The sequence below is a fragment of the Hippoglossus hippoglossus genome, chromosome 11 (genome assembly GCF_009819705.1).
Source record: "Hippoglossus hippoglossus isolate fHipHip1 chromosome 11, fHipHip1.pri, whole genome shotgun sequence".
Classification (NCBI taxonomy): Eukaryota; Metazoa; Chordata; class Actinopteri; order Pleuronectiformes; family Pleuronectidae; genus Hippoglossus; species Hippoglossus hippoglossus.
Genome location: NC_047161.1, coordinates 19,960,028 through 19,978,852, shown reverse-complemented (window position 1 = coordinate 19,978,852; position 18,825 = coordinate 19,960,028). Strand labels below are relative to the sequence as shown.

Sequence of the window (18,825 nt, the reverse complement as noted above, 5' to 3'; positions counted from 1 at the left end):
AATTGCTTCATTATGAACATTATTACTTACTCAGCGAAGGGACAGTGAAAGCAGAATACAGGTCACCCTGGTTTTAGTGCCATATATCTCACTATAACCTCAGATGACATTTTTATATTGTAGCACTTCACTGATAATGAGTGTTATCGAGATTTGTGTTGCTCTTATTAAAGTGTTATAGGTGTGTGTTTCAGGGTTTTAAAAACTAAAGTTATCATTTAATAAAATGCTGTTGCAGGAAAGGTTTTTTTCTCCTATAGGGCAAATTGGCACATTTTACAGTTAACTCAGGTCCTGCATTATCGCCTGATCTTGTGATCCTGTCTTACAGAGGGGCCCTGAGTCAAACTAGTTCTAACATATTACTTTTTTTACTTAGTTATTTTTAGATTCTCAATAGAATTGCCTCAAACAAACTGACTGACAAAATGAGCTGCTCTTGAATTTAACTGTGTAACATTACATTCAGTCAAATTAAATCTATTTCTATAGCCTTGGTTTACAAGTTGTTATAGCAGACTCAATCCTCTCTCTGCGGACCCTACAACAGGTTTGCTTAAGGATATCAGATACCTCAATTCAAGATCTAAACTAAATTAGCATTACAAAATCTAGTAAGCACACAGCATCACTACCATTCATTTTGAGTTGTGTTTCAATCCACCTGTTGAATTACAGACCAACGTCACCCTCTTTTAGCTCTGGTTTGGTCTCCACCACCTCCTGGGAAAAAAACATCTGGCTTCACTAGCTAGTTGGTCGGCCCACTTGAGCTCGTTTCACTGGCAACAGCTGCCTGCTGCTGCTGGGAACAGCACGGGGGGGAAGTTGTGGGCTGGAGCACAATGAGCTGAATGAAACAAAGTCACATCACGATTCACTGTTTGTCACTACAAGCTACATTATTTATTTTGATACAATCTTCATGTAAAAAAATTGCACCACTTTAAAATTAACTTTTTAGTTGTTTTATTTGCTCTAATAGAATAAAATCTGCTCTGAACAGTATTCTGTAATACTGTAGGAACCAGTCGCAGGACTTGCTGAATATGATACCTGACAATACTGCAGGTTGTGAAGTACAGTACGCCTGTGGATGTTGGATGCTGTTTTGCATATCTATATTTTTGGATTATTCTGTATAAGGTTATATGTTTGTTTTTGTCATATCTCTATTGAAAATAAATGTGAATCTCAAAAGGCTGATAGGACAAAAAAAATCCAGTGGTGTCAGTGAGGTCTCTTTCACTTCCTGCAGGTAAAAACCAGCCACAGTCACTTTGTCTGAAACATTAGCAAAACAAACAATACAAAAAAGAAAAAACTGAACAGCCTTTTCAGAGCATGATGGACGAATAAAGACATTTATGGGGAATCGGAGCTGACCTCACTGAACTGAGGAGGGACAGAAAACTGTGGCTGCATGTGTGGGCCTTCATGCTTGTGTGTTATTACATTTTATTTTCACAAAGTCTTATTGACAGTTCCCTGTTAGACGTCTGACAGTATGACCGATGATGGTGTTGAAACCTAACCACAGACAGAGGGTTCCTAAGTGACAGAGCACAGAGGACAACACAACAGTCTAAACCCGTCACACACTCTGTGTGTGACTAATCATGACACATGTCCATAGCAAGACACGGCTTCCACATTTACAGTAAAACGCTGAACTGTTTATTAGCTTGGATACCGATTTAACACATCCTCTTTTCAGTGTAATGTCAATCGGAACTGAGACCTGAAATGGGACAGAGGAGTGTTTCCTCTGGGGGACAGGCCCTCGGACCAGTCCTGGATATACATTCATACTGGAAGTGATATCATACTAATCTCAGGATATTACATTTCAGTGCCAGCAAATGCTTTATTTCTAGAGATATTTCTTGCACAGTGTGAAATCACATGAAATACAATTTAGATCATTATGTGTCAATAAAGTCTGTTACCCAGATTTACAGATACTGTTTATAGCTCCGGGTTACCCAGCATGCTTTGTGATGGTACAGAGCGCCTGTGACACTTCTGTAAAATGAAGATGTGAAGGAGGAAGCTATAACACTAACACTACAGCAATGAAAGCTGTTTTAGGAGTTTTATTTGAGCTTTGTCGTTTTAGGTCCCCTGGGCCAACAATGAATCTTCTGAGTTTTGAACATGGGGAAACAAAAGCAAAAAATATATATATTTTGGAAAGAGTGAAAGAACTCAGAGAGAAACCAAACATTCCCTCTGTAGGAAAACACTGCGGTAGGAGTGTAGATGAAATGAGAAGTACGACTAGAGGACATGAGAAAACTGCCAGTAAATCAGTGTGGGAGGCTGGCTGAGGGAATACACTGCAATGTGGGCTACCACTTCCACGTCCAGAGGTAACTTGTCCTCCCACCACCTCCCTCTCTCTGTCCAAGATTCTCTGCTGCTGACCTACTTCTCTTTCCATGGAGCTCTGGTTTCTTCGCCAAGGATCCCCCTGGTATCCAAAACCAAAAGTGACATTACGAATGTGAAAACGTGTGTGTGTGTGTGTGTGTGTGTGTGTGTGTGTGTGTGTGTGTGTGTGTGTGTGTGTGTGTGTGTGTGTGTGTGTGTGTGTGTGTGTGTGTGGGCTGAGCGGCCCCTCGTCATGCTGCTCAGAGCGGCATGTCGAACTCTGACATTTTATGCACCAACCTCTGTGCGTTAATGCTCAGTAGGACAGAGCGAGGTCTGACAGTGCAGCACACATACTGTGTGACATACATTTCATTCTATGCTCCTGCTTTTTTCCCTCACAACACAAATGCAGACATGAAATGTGCATGAAGGGACCACAAACAAACAAACAAACATGGAGGAGAGGGAACGAGACACAGTACAGGGGATGGATTCCAACAAGCTGAGACAAAAAGAGGAGCTCCTTCTGTCATATTGACGAGGTTTGGGTTTGAAAAATCTGACACGAGCCAAAAAACTGTCCCTAAAAAAATTACTTGACTCAAAATATCATCAACCTCTTTTACCACCGAACCAACAATAATGGTTCAAGCTTTTACTTTGTACAGTTTGCACACATTTCTTCTCCCAGATACTTTAAGCTAAACATGGGCCCAATTCTCATATGTACACAACATTTAGGAAATGATTTCTTGTATTCATGTTTTGGAATATATGGTGTTTGTCTGATGAAGAACTTACACACCTTGCTCCTTATAGCACATGCTCAACATAGTGACATATGTTCACAATAAGAGCACTGATTAGCAGCTTGTAAAACCTTTGTGTTTTTGCCAGTAACTCATTCTTTTTTTTTTGTGTGATCAGCTGCAAGACTAGAGTTGTGTAACTTTTCCACACTTTTCTAATTCTACATATAAAAAGCTATTAAATGCTTTCTCTTCTTAAATTGTTCAGCGCATTTAATCCCCAGGCACTATCTGCATCCATTATCTACCCAAAATGCACATTCTAGTTATTATTAACTTCGACTCCAAGATCCTGGGTCACAGTATATTCAGCTCATGAAAAAGAGGCAGGATCTAAGGTATCTCTCATCACAGCAAACTCTCTTCACATCTTCGTCTGTGTCTTGTACGTGTGGCACAGCTTTTTCATCCAGAGAAAGTCTCCTTGAGCTCTGGAGGCTCTCAATCGGACATTAGTGTTCACACATGCACCTCCTCAGGAGAAACTGCTGAGGATCTCGAGTTCAGTGCCTGTCTGAAAGCAGCTAATGTGTTTTTTGTTAAACCCATACAAACTGTTAGCATAGCTTTAAGAATAACAATTTGTGGTTCAAAGGGGGATTACGTGCTGGTCTTAATACCCATAGAGTATATAGACAAGAAGCTGTGCTGAAAGCGAAACCACATCTTTTCTCGGCTTTATCGTTTTTGTTTGAGAACCAGTTAAACAAATGAAATAACATACATCAATGAGTGATGTATAGATGTGGGGGAAGATGTCAGACTAGCTGTGTCTTCTTGTCATTACATTGGTGCAAATAACTGAGTGATGAGCTTTAATGCGGTGAACTAGAAGACAGTCGGGCACAAAGGTTCTCTGCTGCGGAAAAAGTCGTAAAAAGCTTTCACTTCCGTCAAGATTTACTGTTTAATTGTCTTCCTGCAAATCTGGCTGTTAAAGCTCCCAGCTGTCAGCCAAAATGTGCCGGCATCTTTTTTTACGTTGGCTTACTCCCCTTTATGTAGAAAAAACATCCAGAATCACAGAAGAATCCAGTGTATCCTGATTCCTAACACTGCTGAAACTGATACCCTCCACCCATAGCAACCACCGTCATATTTATAGTAATGAAAGCACAGGAGAGCACCAACACAGGTCAAACCCAAATATGGGTCCAGAAATAGTTAACGCTCGGGAGACGGAGACACACACACAGAGCGGGTGGAAGGAGAGAGGGAACATTTGCATAACAGCGACATATTAAACAAATGGGAAACACTGAGCGAGCGTTTGTCAGGATGTTTCCCTGAGCGGTGAGTCATCTCGTTTACAATGATGCAAATCAAAACTGGCACCAGCATCTACAGTAACAGCCCTCCCAGTGTGACCCAGTCAGAGAACAGTGGGGTGCACAGTTCTGCTTTACCTTATCAAGAGCCTCCCGCTCCAGAAGGTCCTGCACGGCCAGTAACTTGATGCTGGAAGCAGAGAGAGAGAGGACGGCTTTAACATTCACATTCAGTATTTTAATTGATGACTGTATATTACATTATACATTTATTGTTTGTAAAAAAAAAAAAAAATGTTGTGGAATAATTGTGTGCATAGCTGTTCTCCCAAATATCTTCTAAAGCCGGAGATATACTTGCTGTTTAAACACGCGTTTGCGTAGACAACATACTTGCCGACGTACTACATGTGTACCGGAGGATACCAATAGCGGGCACACCACGGAGTATATCTCCGCCTTTAGAGACATAAAAAGATAAACTGTGCTGAGTGTAAATATCAAAGCTATTGTGAAAAACTAGTTTTTTGATAAACCTCTGCCAAGGAGGTTATATTTTGGTTTTGTTTGGTTCAGTCTGTCAGGTAGTAAAATGACACAAAATCTACTCGATGGATTATCATGACATTTGGTGAAAGGATGTGATATGGATCAGCAAAGAACACAATACATTTGGGGGCAGATTAGGGAATTTCTTTTCACTTTCTTTAACATTGTGAGAATAGGGCATTTTGATCCGCTCCAGATTTTGATCCCTGATTCTCTTCTCCTGGTGCGGGGCTGCATATGTTCAGGCTTCACCTGACACAAGGTTGTTTTGTTGCTTGTGAATTCAACTTTTAAAGAAGAAAGAATAAATATTGCTAAATTCATTAAATGTTTACCTGATACCTTTAAACCAAGAGATGATAGCAGAAAAAGAATCACATCACCAAAATGAACTCATAGAACTGAACTCAGAATGTCTCAGAACCACCCATGCTGTTTGAGTCACATGTGGTTTTCAGGAAATGCAGAGGTAACCACTGCTTTAGCACCAAAGATGGAGGCGAGAAACACTCCTCTCCTACTTCTCCTGGTACTCAGCCATGCAGATCTGGCTACTTTGTTATTATTTGATTTGGAGATTGCTGTGACGGAGAGTTCTGCCTGTGCAATGGCGGCGAATAGAATTTACTCAGTGGTGGTCACAGCAATGGAGGTTTACACATTGTACAGGAACTTCCCAGAAACAGCCTGTACAGACTTAACAGAGAACAGTTTTCACAGGAACTACTTTCAGTCAAATGCCCCTTTAGGGAAATGGTCAAGGTCACTGGCAGCTCCTTTGTACAAGTAACCTGAAGGTTTTTATGTAGGACACATTTGGCCTCCTGACAGTAAACAGGCTGGAAATGCTGGAAACTGTGTTCAACATAATCTTACATGGGTTTTATTTGATCATCATGTTTTGCGCACAGTGAAAATACACCAGATATTGAGTGGTACTGCCCAAACTACATCCTCAACGCCATAAACAGCACCGCAGGACAAATTCAGTGTGTTTCCAACTGGCAGAGAGCAGAGGAAATCTGACTTACTCTGACCGAGGGAGTTTGGACTGCTGTCCTGTACTGCAACGTGAAGGAGGCGGATTTACAGCCCAATAAACATTTATCTGTTTAGTTTTCAAATGATTTTCCAGACCAACAGTCAGCACAATAAAAACCAATGAATTTCTCAGAGGCACCGGCGCCTTTCCTGCTGCCAGTTGGCTCTGAAGAGGAACCGGCTCGCAATGTGATTTGTGACACAAGTGAGGAAAGAGTTACTCAGTATTTATTTTGTCTTTTACAAATGCCCTAAGAAGAGTCAAATAATCAAAAGCTAAAATAAAATTTCATCCAGAGCTCGATCTGAGCTGTTACACAGAAAAACACAAAGCACCCCCTCAGTTCAGGCTGCAGAGGCATATGATAAACTGATTCACTGTGGTGCAACACAGTGAAATCAAGTTTCTGGCGATGCTTTGGCCTCATTCACCTCTAACCTACTAATCCCAAATCAGCCACACAGAAAATCACATTGCATAACAGTCTTTTCTGTTCGTGAAGTGCTGCTGCTGCTGCTGCTGCCGCCGGGTATTACAGGACTCGCATTCACCGAGCTGAGTGCAGGAGCTCCACTGCGGCTCAGTGACAGCACCAGCATCATGTGCAATGTAATCAGTCAGCACTTGTGAAGGAGAATGCGGGCGAGTTACAACACAAATCCTCTACATGGCTGCACACATCACACTGTGAAGGCTGCGGAGCTGCAAAGGGCAAATTCAATCATGAGGAGACTTTTTTCTGCACTTGTGACTGAGCTATATGTAGCATTCAGGTCTTATAGGAAAGGACAGACAGGCTACGTCCACACTAATATGTTTTAGTTTTAAAACGCATAACTTTTGCTACATTTATAACATATTAGTATATTTAATAATAATAATAAACTTTATTTGTATAGCACTTTTCATGCAAGAAATGCAGCTCAAAGTGCTTTACATACAATATAGATTAAAAAAACAATCTAAAATGTAATTTAAAATAAGCAGAGAACAGATTTTAAGGAACATAAGAACATGACATTTAGAATGACATTTAAAAGAAAAGGAAATAAAAAAAAAAAGAAGAAAAATTTATTTCAAAATAAAAAAATGCATGAGCGCAGGAGTCTGTTTACTGAACTAGCTTCTCTGATATCTAGCGGCAGTCTGTTCCACAACTTTGGAGCGTCATTTAAAAAAGCTGCATCTCAGATTTTCTTTCAGCTGGTGTTGGGAACCTCTAATAGACTTGATGCAGATGATCTCAGTGTTCTAGAGGGAACAAAGTAAACTAGAGTCAGCTATGTAACTCGGCCCATTCAGAGCCTTGTATCTAAGGAGGAGAACCTTAAAGTCAATCCTGAGTTTTACTAGTAACCAGTGCAGAGCAGCTAGAACTGGACTTATGTGTTCTCTCCTCTTGGTCACCAACCTTTTCGAGCCCAAAATCACTTTTTAATTCCAAACATAAGCCGAGATCTATCACCCTGATATCTTCCAAAAAAAACCCACTTATTTTTTGCAATTTCTGTTAAAGGCTGAATGTACAAGAAATAAATATACACAAAGAAGGGCAGTTGTGCAACTTTTTCTATTCAATGCACAATATTCAAATTAATATCAATTCATATTTACAATGCACAATATGTAGCTTCTCAGTTCCACAACATGTTCTGCAGAGGAGCTGCTACTGCGGCACAATGTTTTTACATATAGGCTTTGATTTGAATATGGCCACAAATATGATTATTACCCTGTATGAAAGAAGTCCCTTGTACTAAAATAAATACCAGTACTACACAGTATGAAGCCGTGCATCTTCTGCTCTTGCAAATATTTCACATTAAAAAATCATTTTTAAACAAGGGAATGGATTCCATCAACAGAAACGCTGGAGCGCTTTTATTTTGAAAAGGCATACAGAAAATGTTGCAAACATTAAAACTCAGGTGAAAGATCATTTTCTCTGTTTATTCTGCTGTGAACCAAAATGTTTATCTGTTTATGACACAAATGTATTTAGAACACTTTCCGAACCCGTTTCAAAGTAAAAGCACTCCAGCGTTTCACCTTCTGAATCCACTCATTTGTTCCAACGGGGCTTTGTTTGTTATCGACAGACCGAAAGATGTGAATATTCATACCTCAGGGTCCTGACATTTACTTTAGTACATAAACCAACTTGTTCTTGAAGGAAATGCAGGAGATAAACCTGCAGCTCCACCGCCAGTAGCAGACACACAGCGCGTGTGAAAAACAGACAACCGACACACAGCTGATCTGCGGCGCGACGACAGCCAGTTAGTCCAGAGAGTTGGGGGATCGACCGTGAAGACTGGGAGATCGACCAGTAGATCGAGATCGACCGGTAGATCGAGATCGACCGGTAGATCGCGATCGACGGGTTGGCGACCACTGCATTACAGTAATCCAGTCGGCTAGAAATGAAAGCATGAATCAGCTTTTCAGCATCTGCTGGATTTATTAATGGCCGAACTTTTGCTTTGTTTCTAAAGTGGAAAAATTGGGTTTTGTCAACTTGTTAATGTTGGCCTTGAAAACTCAGATCTAATATAACATCTAGAGTTAACACTTATGCTTGATGTCCACACTACACTGGAGTTTTCAAGGCCCTAAAACACAGACTTTTGAAAACGCTGCTGGCCCAGTTTTAGTTTGAATCGGTTAGTTTAGGTTGAATTTTGTTCTGGATAAACAGAAACGGAGACGCTGATGTAGACCCTCATGTTCACTTCCTTTGTCGATGTTATCAGTCCCAATGTACCCTCAGACTCCTCAGGTCAACCTTTACCGTGAGAAAACTTACTGCACCAGCTTTGATTACCTGAATGGTGAATGCAACATAGGCAAAGAATTACAAGCGTTGCTGGTCTTTGCTAGCATCTGTTGTGCTGTTAAATTCTAATATTCAAGTTATCTGCGACAAATCCTTGGGAATGTGTAGGTCCAGTGTATGTCAATGGTCATCTGATATGCTTTATCTGGCATTATTCCTGATACACATATAAAACGCTTGTCTAGATAGATATTGAATATAATTCACCTTCATATTTCAGTTTTTACGCCAATAGACCACAACTTGCAACATACGCAATGCACAACATGGTGTCACGTCGCCTGTGGCAACTCAGGACAGGACGCAAATACAGATGGCGTGAGTAGACAAACCACAGCTGAAGAGTGTCAATCAATGAAGCGAATACAAGAGTAATTGTTTTGACTCGTGGTTGTGGTGTTTCAGACTTTATCTGTGTGTGGCTTCACCACAGCCTAAAAACTAAACTGCAACTAAACAAAGTGATCATGTAAATCATGAAACTCGGAAACAGGACATTAGATGTGTCAACACGGATCAACTGGTTACAACAGGGATTGTGTAATAAGATGCAACAGAAGACTGTAGGTGTCAGTGTTTTGATGCATATGCAACACCCACCAGGATGTGTTGCCCTTTAGATGTCTGTAGCAAGGCCCAGTGTGGGTGGCTCACATCAGAGCTTGATTGACAGTTTTAGAGCGAAAACCCATCTGTTTGAATGACCAAGTTAATGTTATGTGCAAATGGACAGTTTTTATATATATTTATATATCTTTTAGCAGTCTTAACAGCAACTCATAGCTCTTTACAGTACAAGTCACATTCACACATTCACATGGGGCTTCTGTACACATCACTTTTTTGGGTTTCAGCATTTTTCAGTATGTTGCCCAAGGACACCTCAGAAATCCGACTGGAGGAGCAGGGGATCGAACCACTGACCTTTTGGTTAGTGGACGACTCTCTATCGCCTGATCCACAGTCTCCCTCAAGGAGGAGAGGGTCATACACCTGATATTCAACCACACTGATGCAAACAGTGATGTGTACTAATACCCTCTTCTTCAGCTGATGTATTGTTAGTGTATGTTCACAACAACTAGTAAGGATTGCTTGGTGTAGTTAAGAAAGAAGTGAGCTTTCTACAGCCACATTTTTGACTAGTGCCAGGTTTGTAAATCTGAGTCCTTGAAACAAAACAGTCCCCCGAACACTGTGACTGGAATTAGAATCAGAGCAGCTGCTGATGCATATTCAACACACCGCCACCAGCACAGCAGGTGATAGATGAAGACCTGAAAGTAGATCTAGATGTGTGGAGATATGCTAGAGATATGCTCCTAATGCTTAAAGTCATGTGCAAATGTAGTTTTAAAAGCAACAACTTTGAAGTAGTCATAGATTCCAATGAGTTTGCATTTGTTAGAGATGTTGGTTCTTATTCAGAACAGATGTGCTTTGTAAACTACTTTTCTGTCTATATTTTCCAGTCAAACACACAACAAGTGTTTGATAGAAATCACTAGTGAGGATCTTGAGATATACGATTTTTGGCATCTACTTTTAGGACACAACTGATCGATTGACTATGACCAACAATGAATGAGAAACAAACAACAACTTTAAGTCTTGCTTCAGGGAAATTAGATGATTAAAGGTACCTGGTGACGTATGTGCACGTGAGCATGTGAGTGATGGTTTCTACACATTCCTGCTGTCAGCTTTATGCTGCTCCACTGACGGACTGTTAGTGGTGGCAACACAATTATGTATGTGAACTTAACAAGGCAGCTTTATTTCATTAGTCAGTGTTAGCTAACTCATCAGTATTACTTATTTCACATCAGTATCACTTATTTAATTCATTCAGTCAGTCTACTCAGTAGTAATATACTTTATTATAGTTTAAAAATGTATATTTAGGTGTATATTTTATTTTATATATTTGCTGGATGTAATTGTTGTGCACATGATAAATAAAGTCTTGAATCTCGTAAACTTTAACTGTGTGTAAGTGTGAGTTTTATTTTTGTTAAAAATTACCTTAACATTATGGGCAGATTTGAGCCTCTCTGGCCACAAGTACTGTATACTGTCACTGACTCCCACGTACGAGACCGAGGCAACTTTGACCAGTGTGTTGGGAGCTCATGTGCCAGGGTCAGAGCGTATGTGACGCTCCTGTTAGCAGAGGTGTGTTCCTGCACGTGGTCAGACGAGGGAGAAACCAGGAATCAGAGACAGGGCGTTGGGGGACACGCTGGAACAAGTGTCGCCTGCGGCAGTTTCACATTGCGACTTCCAGGATTTAAAGGATCTGCTGATAACATCTTGTTCTTGATTGCACAAGGCACTTTCAGACGTCTTGTAGAGTCCATCACTCTTTCACCTGCCCCTACTGGTGGCAGGTGAAAGACCAACAGGTTATTATAGAGGGGGTGGTCATGATCACAATGTTTTGACTCAGCAGTGTATGTTAAGACTAGATTTTCCACAGTATTATCTACAGACACAGCAAAGACTAATCCAGGCTAAAACAAGAAGCCTGAAAATGGATCAGAAACTCTTTACATAACAATACCACAGAGACTCTTAGACACAAATGGAGCAAGCCAATCATTAATCCTTACCGCAGTTTTCCTGCAAATCCATCTTTTCCTACCCCATTCAGCTGAAGAGCCTGACTTTCTGTACTTAACACTGAGCTGGTGAGATCACAACACTGTCGCCTTTGTGATCAGCAACTCACTCAGATCCTGTTATCAGAACACACAGGCCTACACTCACAGAGACAACAGCCCTCTCCTGTAGGTGTGATCACTCTGCACAGTGAAAGAAACTGCTAAAATCCCCATCCTCCTGTTTCCACTGGCAGGGATTCAATCCCAGCTCACATTGAGAAGACCAGAGGTTCAGCCACATCCTCAGGACACGGTGGATAATGCTGAGACAGTGATGCAGCGTGTGCTTTGATTGTAACTTTCATCCCTTCAGGAGGTCAGAGAGTGCTGTGTCTGCAGGAGATAATCCAGACCCAAGTAATTCTTAGAGGAAATGAAAATAAGACAGACACACACAAACACTAACAAAGATTAAAGAGAGACTTCATGACATCCAGCCTAATCTGTGAGTGTCACCGTGACAACACAAACTGTCGCTATGCAAACAGAAACGCGGTGTGATGAGGCTAAACCACGAGTGACTGATTCAACGTTTGTCGGGCTGGGGGAAATCTAAGAGCAGAACACCAGGTTGCGTAACAAGCAGCAGCAGCAGCAGAGAGGTGACCTTGAACATGAAGAACAGCTCTGAGGATTTTCTGCCACTGAACGAGGAAAGGGCCCGAGGCGGCAGTTCACCACTGCATCACACATTTAAACGGCACACTGTGTGACAGGGGTGCTGACAGTGATGATAAATGAGTTTCTGTTTTGAGGGGGTTTCACTTCAGATCACTGTACATCCACTTTTTCATGTTTGAACTTCAGCTTCTGCTATTGGCCTCTACTTCCCAGTTCCTCTGATGAATCACCAACAGGTAATTATTTAAAATGTAAATACGTTTTGTGAGGCTGTTAATTTCACATTTTTTAAACTCAAACACAATTTGCAAACATGTAATAAAATATATTTGATGATAACTTTAGCAGAGTTTACAGGAGGATGTTTTCCCACATGTACAGATGCCTGTTTGGAATGGACTGTCTGGCAGAGTTACTTTAGGGTTATACCTTGTCATTAGTGAGGCCTCCTTAAACAGACCCAACATATACTGTCAATTTGAATTTTTGATATATTTATTTTTATGTGCTGGACATTGTGCAGAGACAGTCTATGGTGCAGAGTGAAGTTAGAAAACGTTTTCTTCATCCTACCTGGTTTATCAGCAAAACTGATTTCATAGTCAATGTTTTTCATTAAATACAACAGAATTTGCTTTATCAAGTGTGTGGTTCATAAAAATATTTGAATGATTTACTGACCTGCTGTTATTTTTTCAGCAGAAAGAAACTTTTCAAAATAAAAGCTCTGTAATTCAGCTTGATATTAAGTATTGGAGCAACAAAGCGAGAATTGTGCTTATAATTTAAAGAATAATATTATATTTAAAAACACGATGAGGGCAAGTTGAATCACACTTGTGTTTTACTACTAAAATTGTTCGCAAGTCAAACAACAATCAGGAAGAGGTACAGAATGCTGTCAGGGATTTATCTCCACAGAGTAGTTGCACCTTTAAATTGCATCCATAATTAATGCTAACACCAAACATAATCAGTTTATTTAGCCATGTTTTATGAGTGTTTGGAACTTACTGAGTATACAGGAATGTAGATCTTATGGACATTTGGATACAACCTCATCACCACAGAGACGGACTGATGACTGTGAAAATCCAAAGCAGCTGGCTAGAATATATTTAGAGCCTTGTTTTATACTCAAAACATGTTTTTAAGATTTACTCCTCAAATGAAGTCCTCCATTTGGCTATCGCTGTACTTTAAAATTATTATATCAATCCGTAATTCCCCTCATTCGATGCTTCTTAAGTAATGTATCTTTTGTTTCATCCCTTTGATTAAGAGGGAGTTGCACTATTCAACGTGGTGAAGCAATAAGTCACTTTGATTTGCTGCTCGCTGTTAAAGTGCTGCTGCAGGAGACAAACAAGCGCACATCAGCTTTGTCGGGCTGAAGAAACTGGGAACACTGTATTGGCTCAAGAGGCCGGGTCGCTGTGCAGCACCCTAACTTACCCACTGTAATGTGCTGTGTCAGTGGAAATTTCCACATGAGCACCCAACACCCTGCGTCAACTCAGCACAGACCTCCCGTCCTCCCGTCCTCGTGACCTCAGCACCCCCGCCGGTCTCAACCTCTTTATGTGTCCCTGGACTGCAACAGACAGGTCCAGTTCACTCACATCAGGATGCAAGTATAAATATTCAGCCGGCTTCTGCGTGTGTTGCCGATAGTGTTGTTATGTCAGAGTGTGAAGGGATTAAAGGCCATCTCTGCGCCTGGATTATGTGTCTAATAATCCAGGGCCTGCTGTGCAGACCCACAGCTGTTGGGTACATCCTCTCTACAGCTGGACTGGGCTACAGTCAACAGGCAGATTTGTAGGCATAGATGGTCACAGTGTTACAGTCTCACTTACAGAACCGAGGAGGGACACCGCTCTTTTCGTATCATGTTATCAAAGACTGAAAGGTGCTCTGTGTAGAGCTGTTTGCACTGTGCTATCTTAAAATGAGCTGCTCCCTTAGTGTGATTACTGTAAACAAATGAGAACAAGGTTAATGAATAGCAGGTATTGACGCAGTGCCAGCAAACTTCGTCAGAGCTTGTTATTGTTAAAGTTAAGGAGATAAACCCACAGTGACGTAAGAAGATCAATACCAAATCATGTGTTAAATGTAGAGTCAGCCTAGCTTGGCATAAAGGCCATAAACAGGAGGAAACAGCTTCCCTGTCTCTGAAGCTTATTTGTTTAATCCAAACAGAAATGGCCAACAATTCATAAAAATGCTGTTGAGACATAATTCATTGTTCAAGGGAAGAAATCGATTAGAGTGCAGGACGAGGAAGTTGCAAACAATGAAATGTGCATTTGTGCAGACAGAGTATAGATCTTAGAACAGTGTGTGTGTGTGTGTGTGTGTGTGTGTGTGTGTGTGTGTGTGTGTGTGTGTGTGTGTGTGTGTGTTTGTACTGTGTATATTATGTCCGGGGCATGTTTCCTTTCTGCAGCCACTCCTAGACTCCATCCTTTATGGCTTCATGGTGCAGTCAAAAGCCAAATGCTGTCCGTGTTAGAAAAAAAGGAACGTGACCTAATGCTGAGGGTTCAACTGATTATTCCATTACAGCTTTGTGATTCTGAACAGAATATATTTTATTAGAATCGAATCTTAATTTTGCCATGGATTTTTGTGCGAAGCACTTTGTAACCTCGTTTAGATAAGTGCTATACAAATAAAGTTATTATTATTAGTATCATGAATCTCCAAGAAGCCAGTTCAGGTCACTTCTAGTCCAGCCACATCAAATTCAATGATATTCACTGTGGGTATTAATAAAGAATAAAAGACCTCTGAGCTGAGAGGTCGGCAGGTAGAGTGCTATACTTACAAGCCAAGTATAGCTACATAGCCTGAAAACTGGGTGTACTGGGCAGCTGTGGCTTAAGAGATAGTAAAAAGTTGGTGGTTCGATGCCTGGCTCCTCCAGCCTGCATTACAAAGTGTTCTTGGGCAAGATACTGAGCCCCAACTTGCCCCAGATGGCTGTGCTGACAGAGTATGAAAGGTGCGTGATAGAAGAAAGCCCAGCATATGGTAGTGCTGTGTGGAAAGGTGACTGTGGCTTGTACTGTAAAGCACTTTGAGTGGTCGACGAGACAAGAAAAGCTTTATAGCAAATGGTAAATTTACCAATAACCTTTCACCCACAAGACCTGATGTGTCTAGACAGTGGATAAGAAGAAGGAGACCTTATCAGAGAAGCTAATCTTGGTGTTATGTCTGGCTGTTAATCAGTGTGAACATTTCTATATGATACAGTGCTGACATTAAGTGTTGTATGCAAATATGTTTAGAATGAAAGTGATTGGGTGTTAGTTCGGAGGTTCTTCATCTCTGTAGATGAGAGCCGGCGGCGCTCAAGCTGATTAATTCACAGATATTTCATCTGAACTTTACCTTCAATCTGTGAGACTATGTGCACAAGGGGAAATACAGATTCTGAGAACAGACAGCAACTGCAAGGGAGAATTACATAAGAAATCATTCTGAATATGAATAGAATCAATGCTCTGTGTGAATGCAGCCAGTCTCATGGCTTTATAAGCTTGAAGTCTCTGCAAAGTAATGAATGATAAGCTAAACAAGGAGCAGACGCAGATCTGATTAGACGGTGCTATGATAAGCAGGATGTCTGCCCCTCAAAGACCAGGAATATCATTATCATATAAGAGGCTTTACTGGCTGCACAGTAAACACAGCAGGCTGGACCATCATCTGTTAGCCGACTGGTAACAACATGAAGGAGTGGTAGGGATATGAAATGAGACAGGCTGAACAGTGAGTGGGTTTTAAACGTTTTCTCCTCCTCGTTTCACCTGGACGTCATTCTAAGCAAATAAAACCCCACAAAAGACGCAATCCAGGATGAGTGACAGCTTTGGCTAAATACACGAGCTGAGGATTAAGATCTGTTTGTATTGTGTCTCCTTCCTTTCACTCTGTCCCTTTTTAATGAAATACAGTTTGGCTTTTCGTAGGAACTCTCCACACTGCCCGCAAAGTCAGCCGACCGTCGCCTACTATCAGCAGCCCTGTCAGTAAGGTCAGAGGTCAACTACAGACACCACACCGCTGAAGACAAACCCTGGCGACTTGATATGGTGACGATAAAGGGGAAATGAAAGCAACCTCGAGTAACCTTGCAGCTGTAGGGTTTAGCTTGTTCATGCCATGAAACTGGAACTGATGTTCCATCTAAATAATCCACATGAGGCTAATTCCTCTTGATTCTTGTTTCAATAAAGAAAATGATCTGTGCTCACAGTACATGACACAGTGATTAGGAGGAACAGAGAAGGTGAAAACTCAAGAATCCTTGAAAGTTGTAGGAGGGTAAGGTATTACAATTGATCAACATAGGTGTGAGAGCAATTATTATTATTGTTCACTGACTGGTACTGAAATTGTTGTGATCATGCCTTAAAGGAAAGTATAATATTTTCAGAGCTGGTCTGTCAGAATAGTAACAATTTGGACTGTGAATCATGTGAATATTGCACTTGCCAGGAGCCATGATTTGAACTTATCTATTTCTCCATTTTCATAAATATTTCCTCCATTTTCATGTTAACGACTAGGCTCAACACTATGAATCCCTTCCAGTGGAGACTGTCTGAATATCTTTATCTTCATTTTGAAACGATACTGCTCCCCTCCTCTCTCTCTGTGACAGCTGTGCCAAGGCCAAGTTGTCTTATAAAGCACAATGACTTTTCAGCATCGGTTGTTGTTGTTCTTCTCACACCCTCTGTTCGAGTTGCCCAACAGCCTCTGACTAAACTCAGCTCACCCACAACTCTTCAGTTCTCTCTGTTATTTACCTCCAGTCTCTCCTCTTTCCACTGTTTGCACTGATGTCAGCGCCTTTAAGAATCACCTGACATCACCTGAGTAAAGCTCAGTGTTTAACATGTTATGTCTCATGCGTTTATTAAGCAAAATGTAAAAGCAACAGGTCACAGTGCCAAGGGGAATCATGTGGATATGTGGTGCAAAGTTTTCTTCATGAATTAAGAGTTTATGCAATCATCCAGCACTTCAATGCAAGCCTGAGATGTTAAAAGCACGACCCGGTCAGTGGGACAGCTGAATTCCACTGTGTGAGGCAAGAAAAGAAGCAGATAGGCAAAACAGAAAAGTCGTAGAAACTGTCATTCAGACATTCCTGAGCGGATTTGACAGTAACATAGCTGTTCACTACTGAAGCCACATCTTCTCTGAGGCAAGTGAGGTGCTGTCAGCTCGCATCCCCTCCTTGATCCTTGTTAACCCCGTCTGTGGAGCCTAGTGGCAGCTCTTTCACTTCCCCCCTGCATAGTGTGTGAGGCTGACGACAGGCCGGCTAACATCAGCAGGCTCGGGAGTCTGAAGAGGCTGATCGCAGATTGCTGTGTAACCTTCGGTAAGCAGGAGTTCAATGAACTCTCGAAGCTCTCTGCTTGTGCCTGGAGGAAAGCCAGGAAGTGTGTAAACTCAGCCTGGATCTTGTGATTGCTCACACAGCCGACGCCAAGCTGTGCAAACACACCGTATCTCCTCCAGAGCATCCTTCTCCATAACAATCCCAGCACTATCACGGGTGTTAATGTAGCTACCAATAGCTGGGAACACAGGAAGTGGGAGGCATGAGTAGGGGAAGTGGTGGAGATTTATTTAAAGGTGGGTGGGTTTGGAAGGAGATGGAAGGGGAGACAGAAATGGGAGAAAATCTGACCTGGCGCCAAATGTAATCTGACATTTCTTATCAAAACACACCTGGAAGTCACTCCTTGTTCAAGCGGGGCTTGGTGGCTTAATACAAAATTTATGACAGTAACTCCTTTCCGTAAACTGAACACAGGCCTAATTAAACTTCAAACAAACTGCTTCATCAAAATGTGCTCGAACTCACAATGACTCCCTGATGACTAGCCAGAGCTGTATCCGATCATTTCCAACAATTTAACTTCCTTCATGTGGTGATTTCCGGTGTGAAAATATTCAGATTGTGCCAAAATCTGTAATTATTTCGTTATAAGTTATTTCCCTTCACAAACGCATGACACAGCACAGGAGAGCCAGCTCCTCAGGTCAGGACTCAGCAGTCCACCTAAATCTAAAGGACAAGGGACATTCATTTGAAAACAACAATGTCCACATTTTCCAGAAATATTTGTCATTGTTTGGTTGGCGCTTTGCGTTCTCCTATGGATGCAGGTAGGAAAGCAACATGGAGGCAACACAAACAAACATGGAGGAGAGTGAACCTGACAGAACAGGAGAAGGACTCCAAGCCACCTGCATTTTAAAGACAAAATGAGGAGCTCATACCCCGAAAAGGCGCTACATGTGTTGCATGGAGGTGGTTTGGGTATAAAACCTCCTGTCAGAACACTGTACTTTGCAATTTATACCACAGAGCAGTCCACACAACTGACACCACTAACCTTTAACCACCTATTTATGTCAAACCGTATTAGAGAGAGTCTGAGAGCCATGAAAGTGCAGTGGAGAGCTCTAAACAAAGACCAAACTCAAGATGCATTTACCCACAACAAAAGAATCATGAAGATGGAAGGCATTTACAGCCGCTTTAATCAAGAAAAGACATGGCCCCATTTTACAAGGTTAAGAAAAGGTGGAATAACTTGTAGCACTACAGTTATCTGGAGGTATT

General features: G+C 41.4%; 1 protein-coding gene across 2 annotated transcripts in view; it reads right to left on the bottom strand.

The window, feature by feature from the left end:
- Positions 1 to 18,825, bottom strand: part of eepd1 (endonuclease/exonuclease/phosphatase family domain containing 1) — a 33,204-nt gene that overhangs the window by 9,328 nt on the left and 5,051 nt on the right. For both annotated transcript variants that reach the window (XM_034600105.1, XM_034600106.1), the window contains exon 3: positions 4,592 to 4,643. In XM_034600105.1, the coding sequence (XP_034455996.1) occupies positions 4,592 to 4,643 (52 nt within the window). The remainder of the gene's footprint in view (positions 1 to 4,591; positions 4,644 to 18,825) is intronic.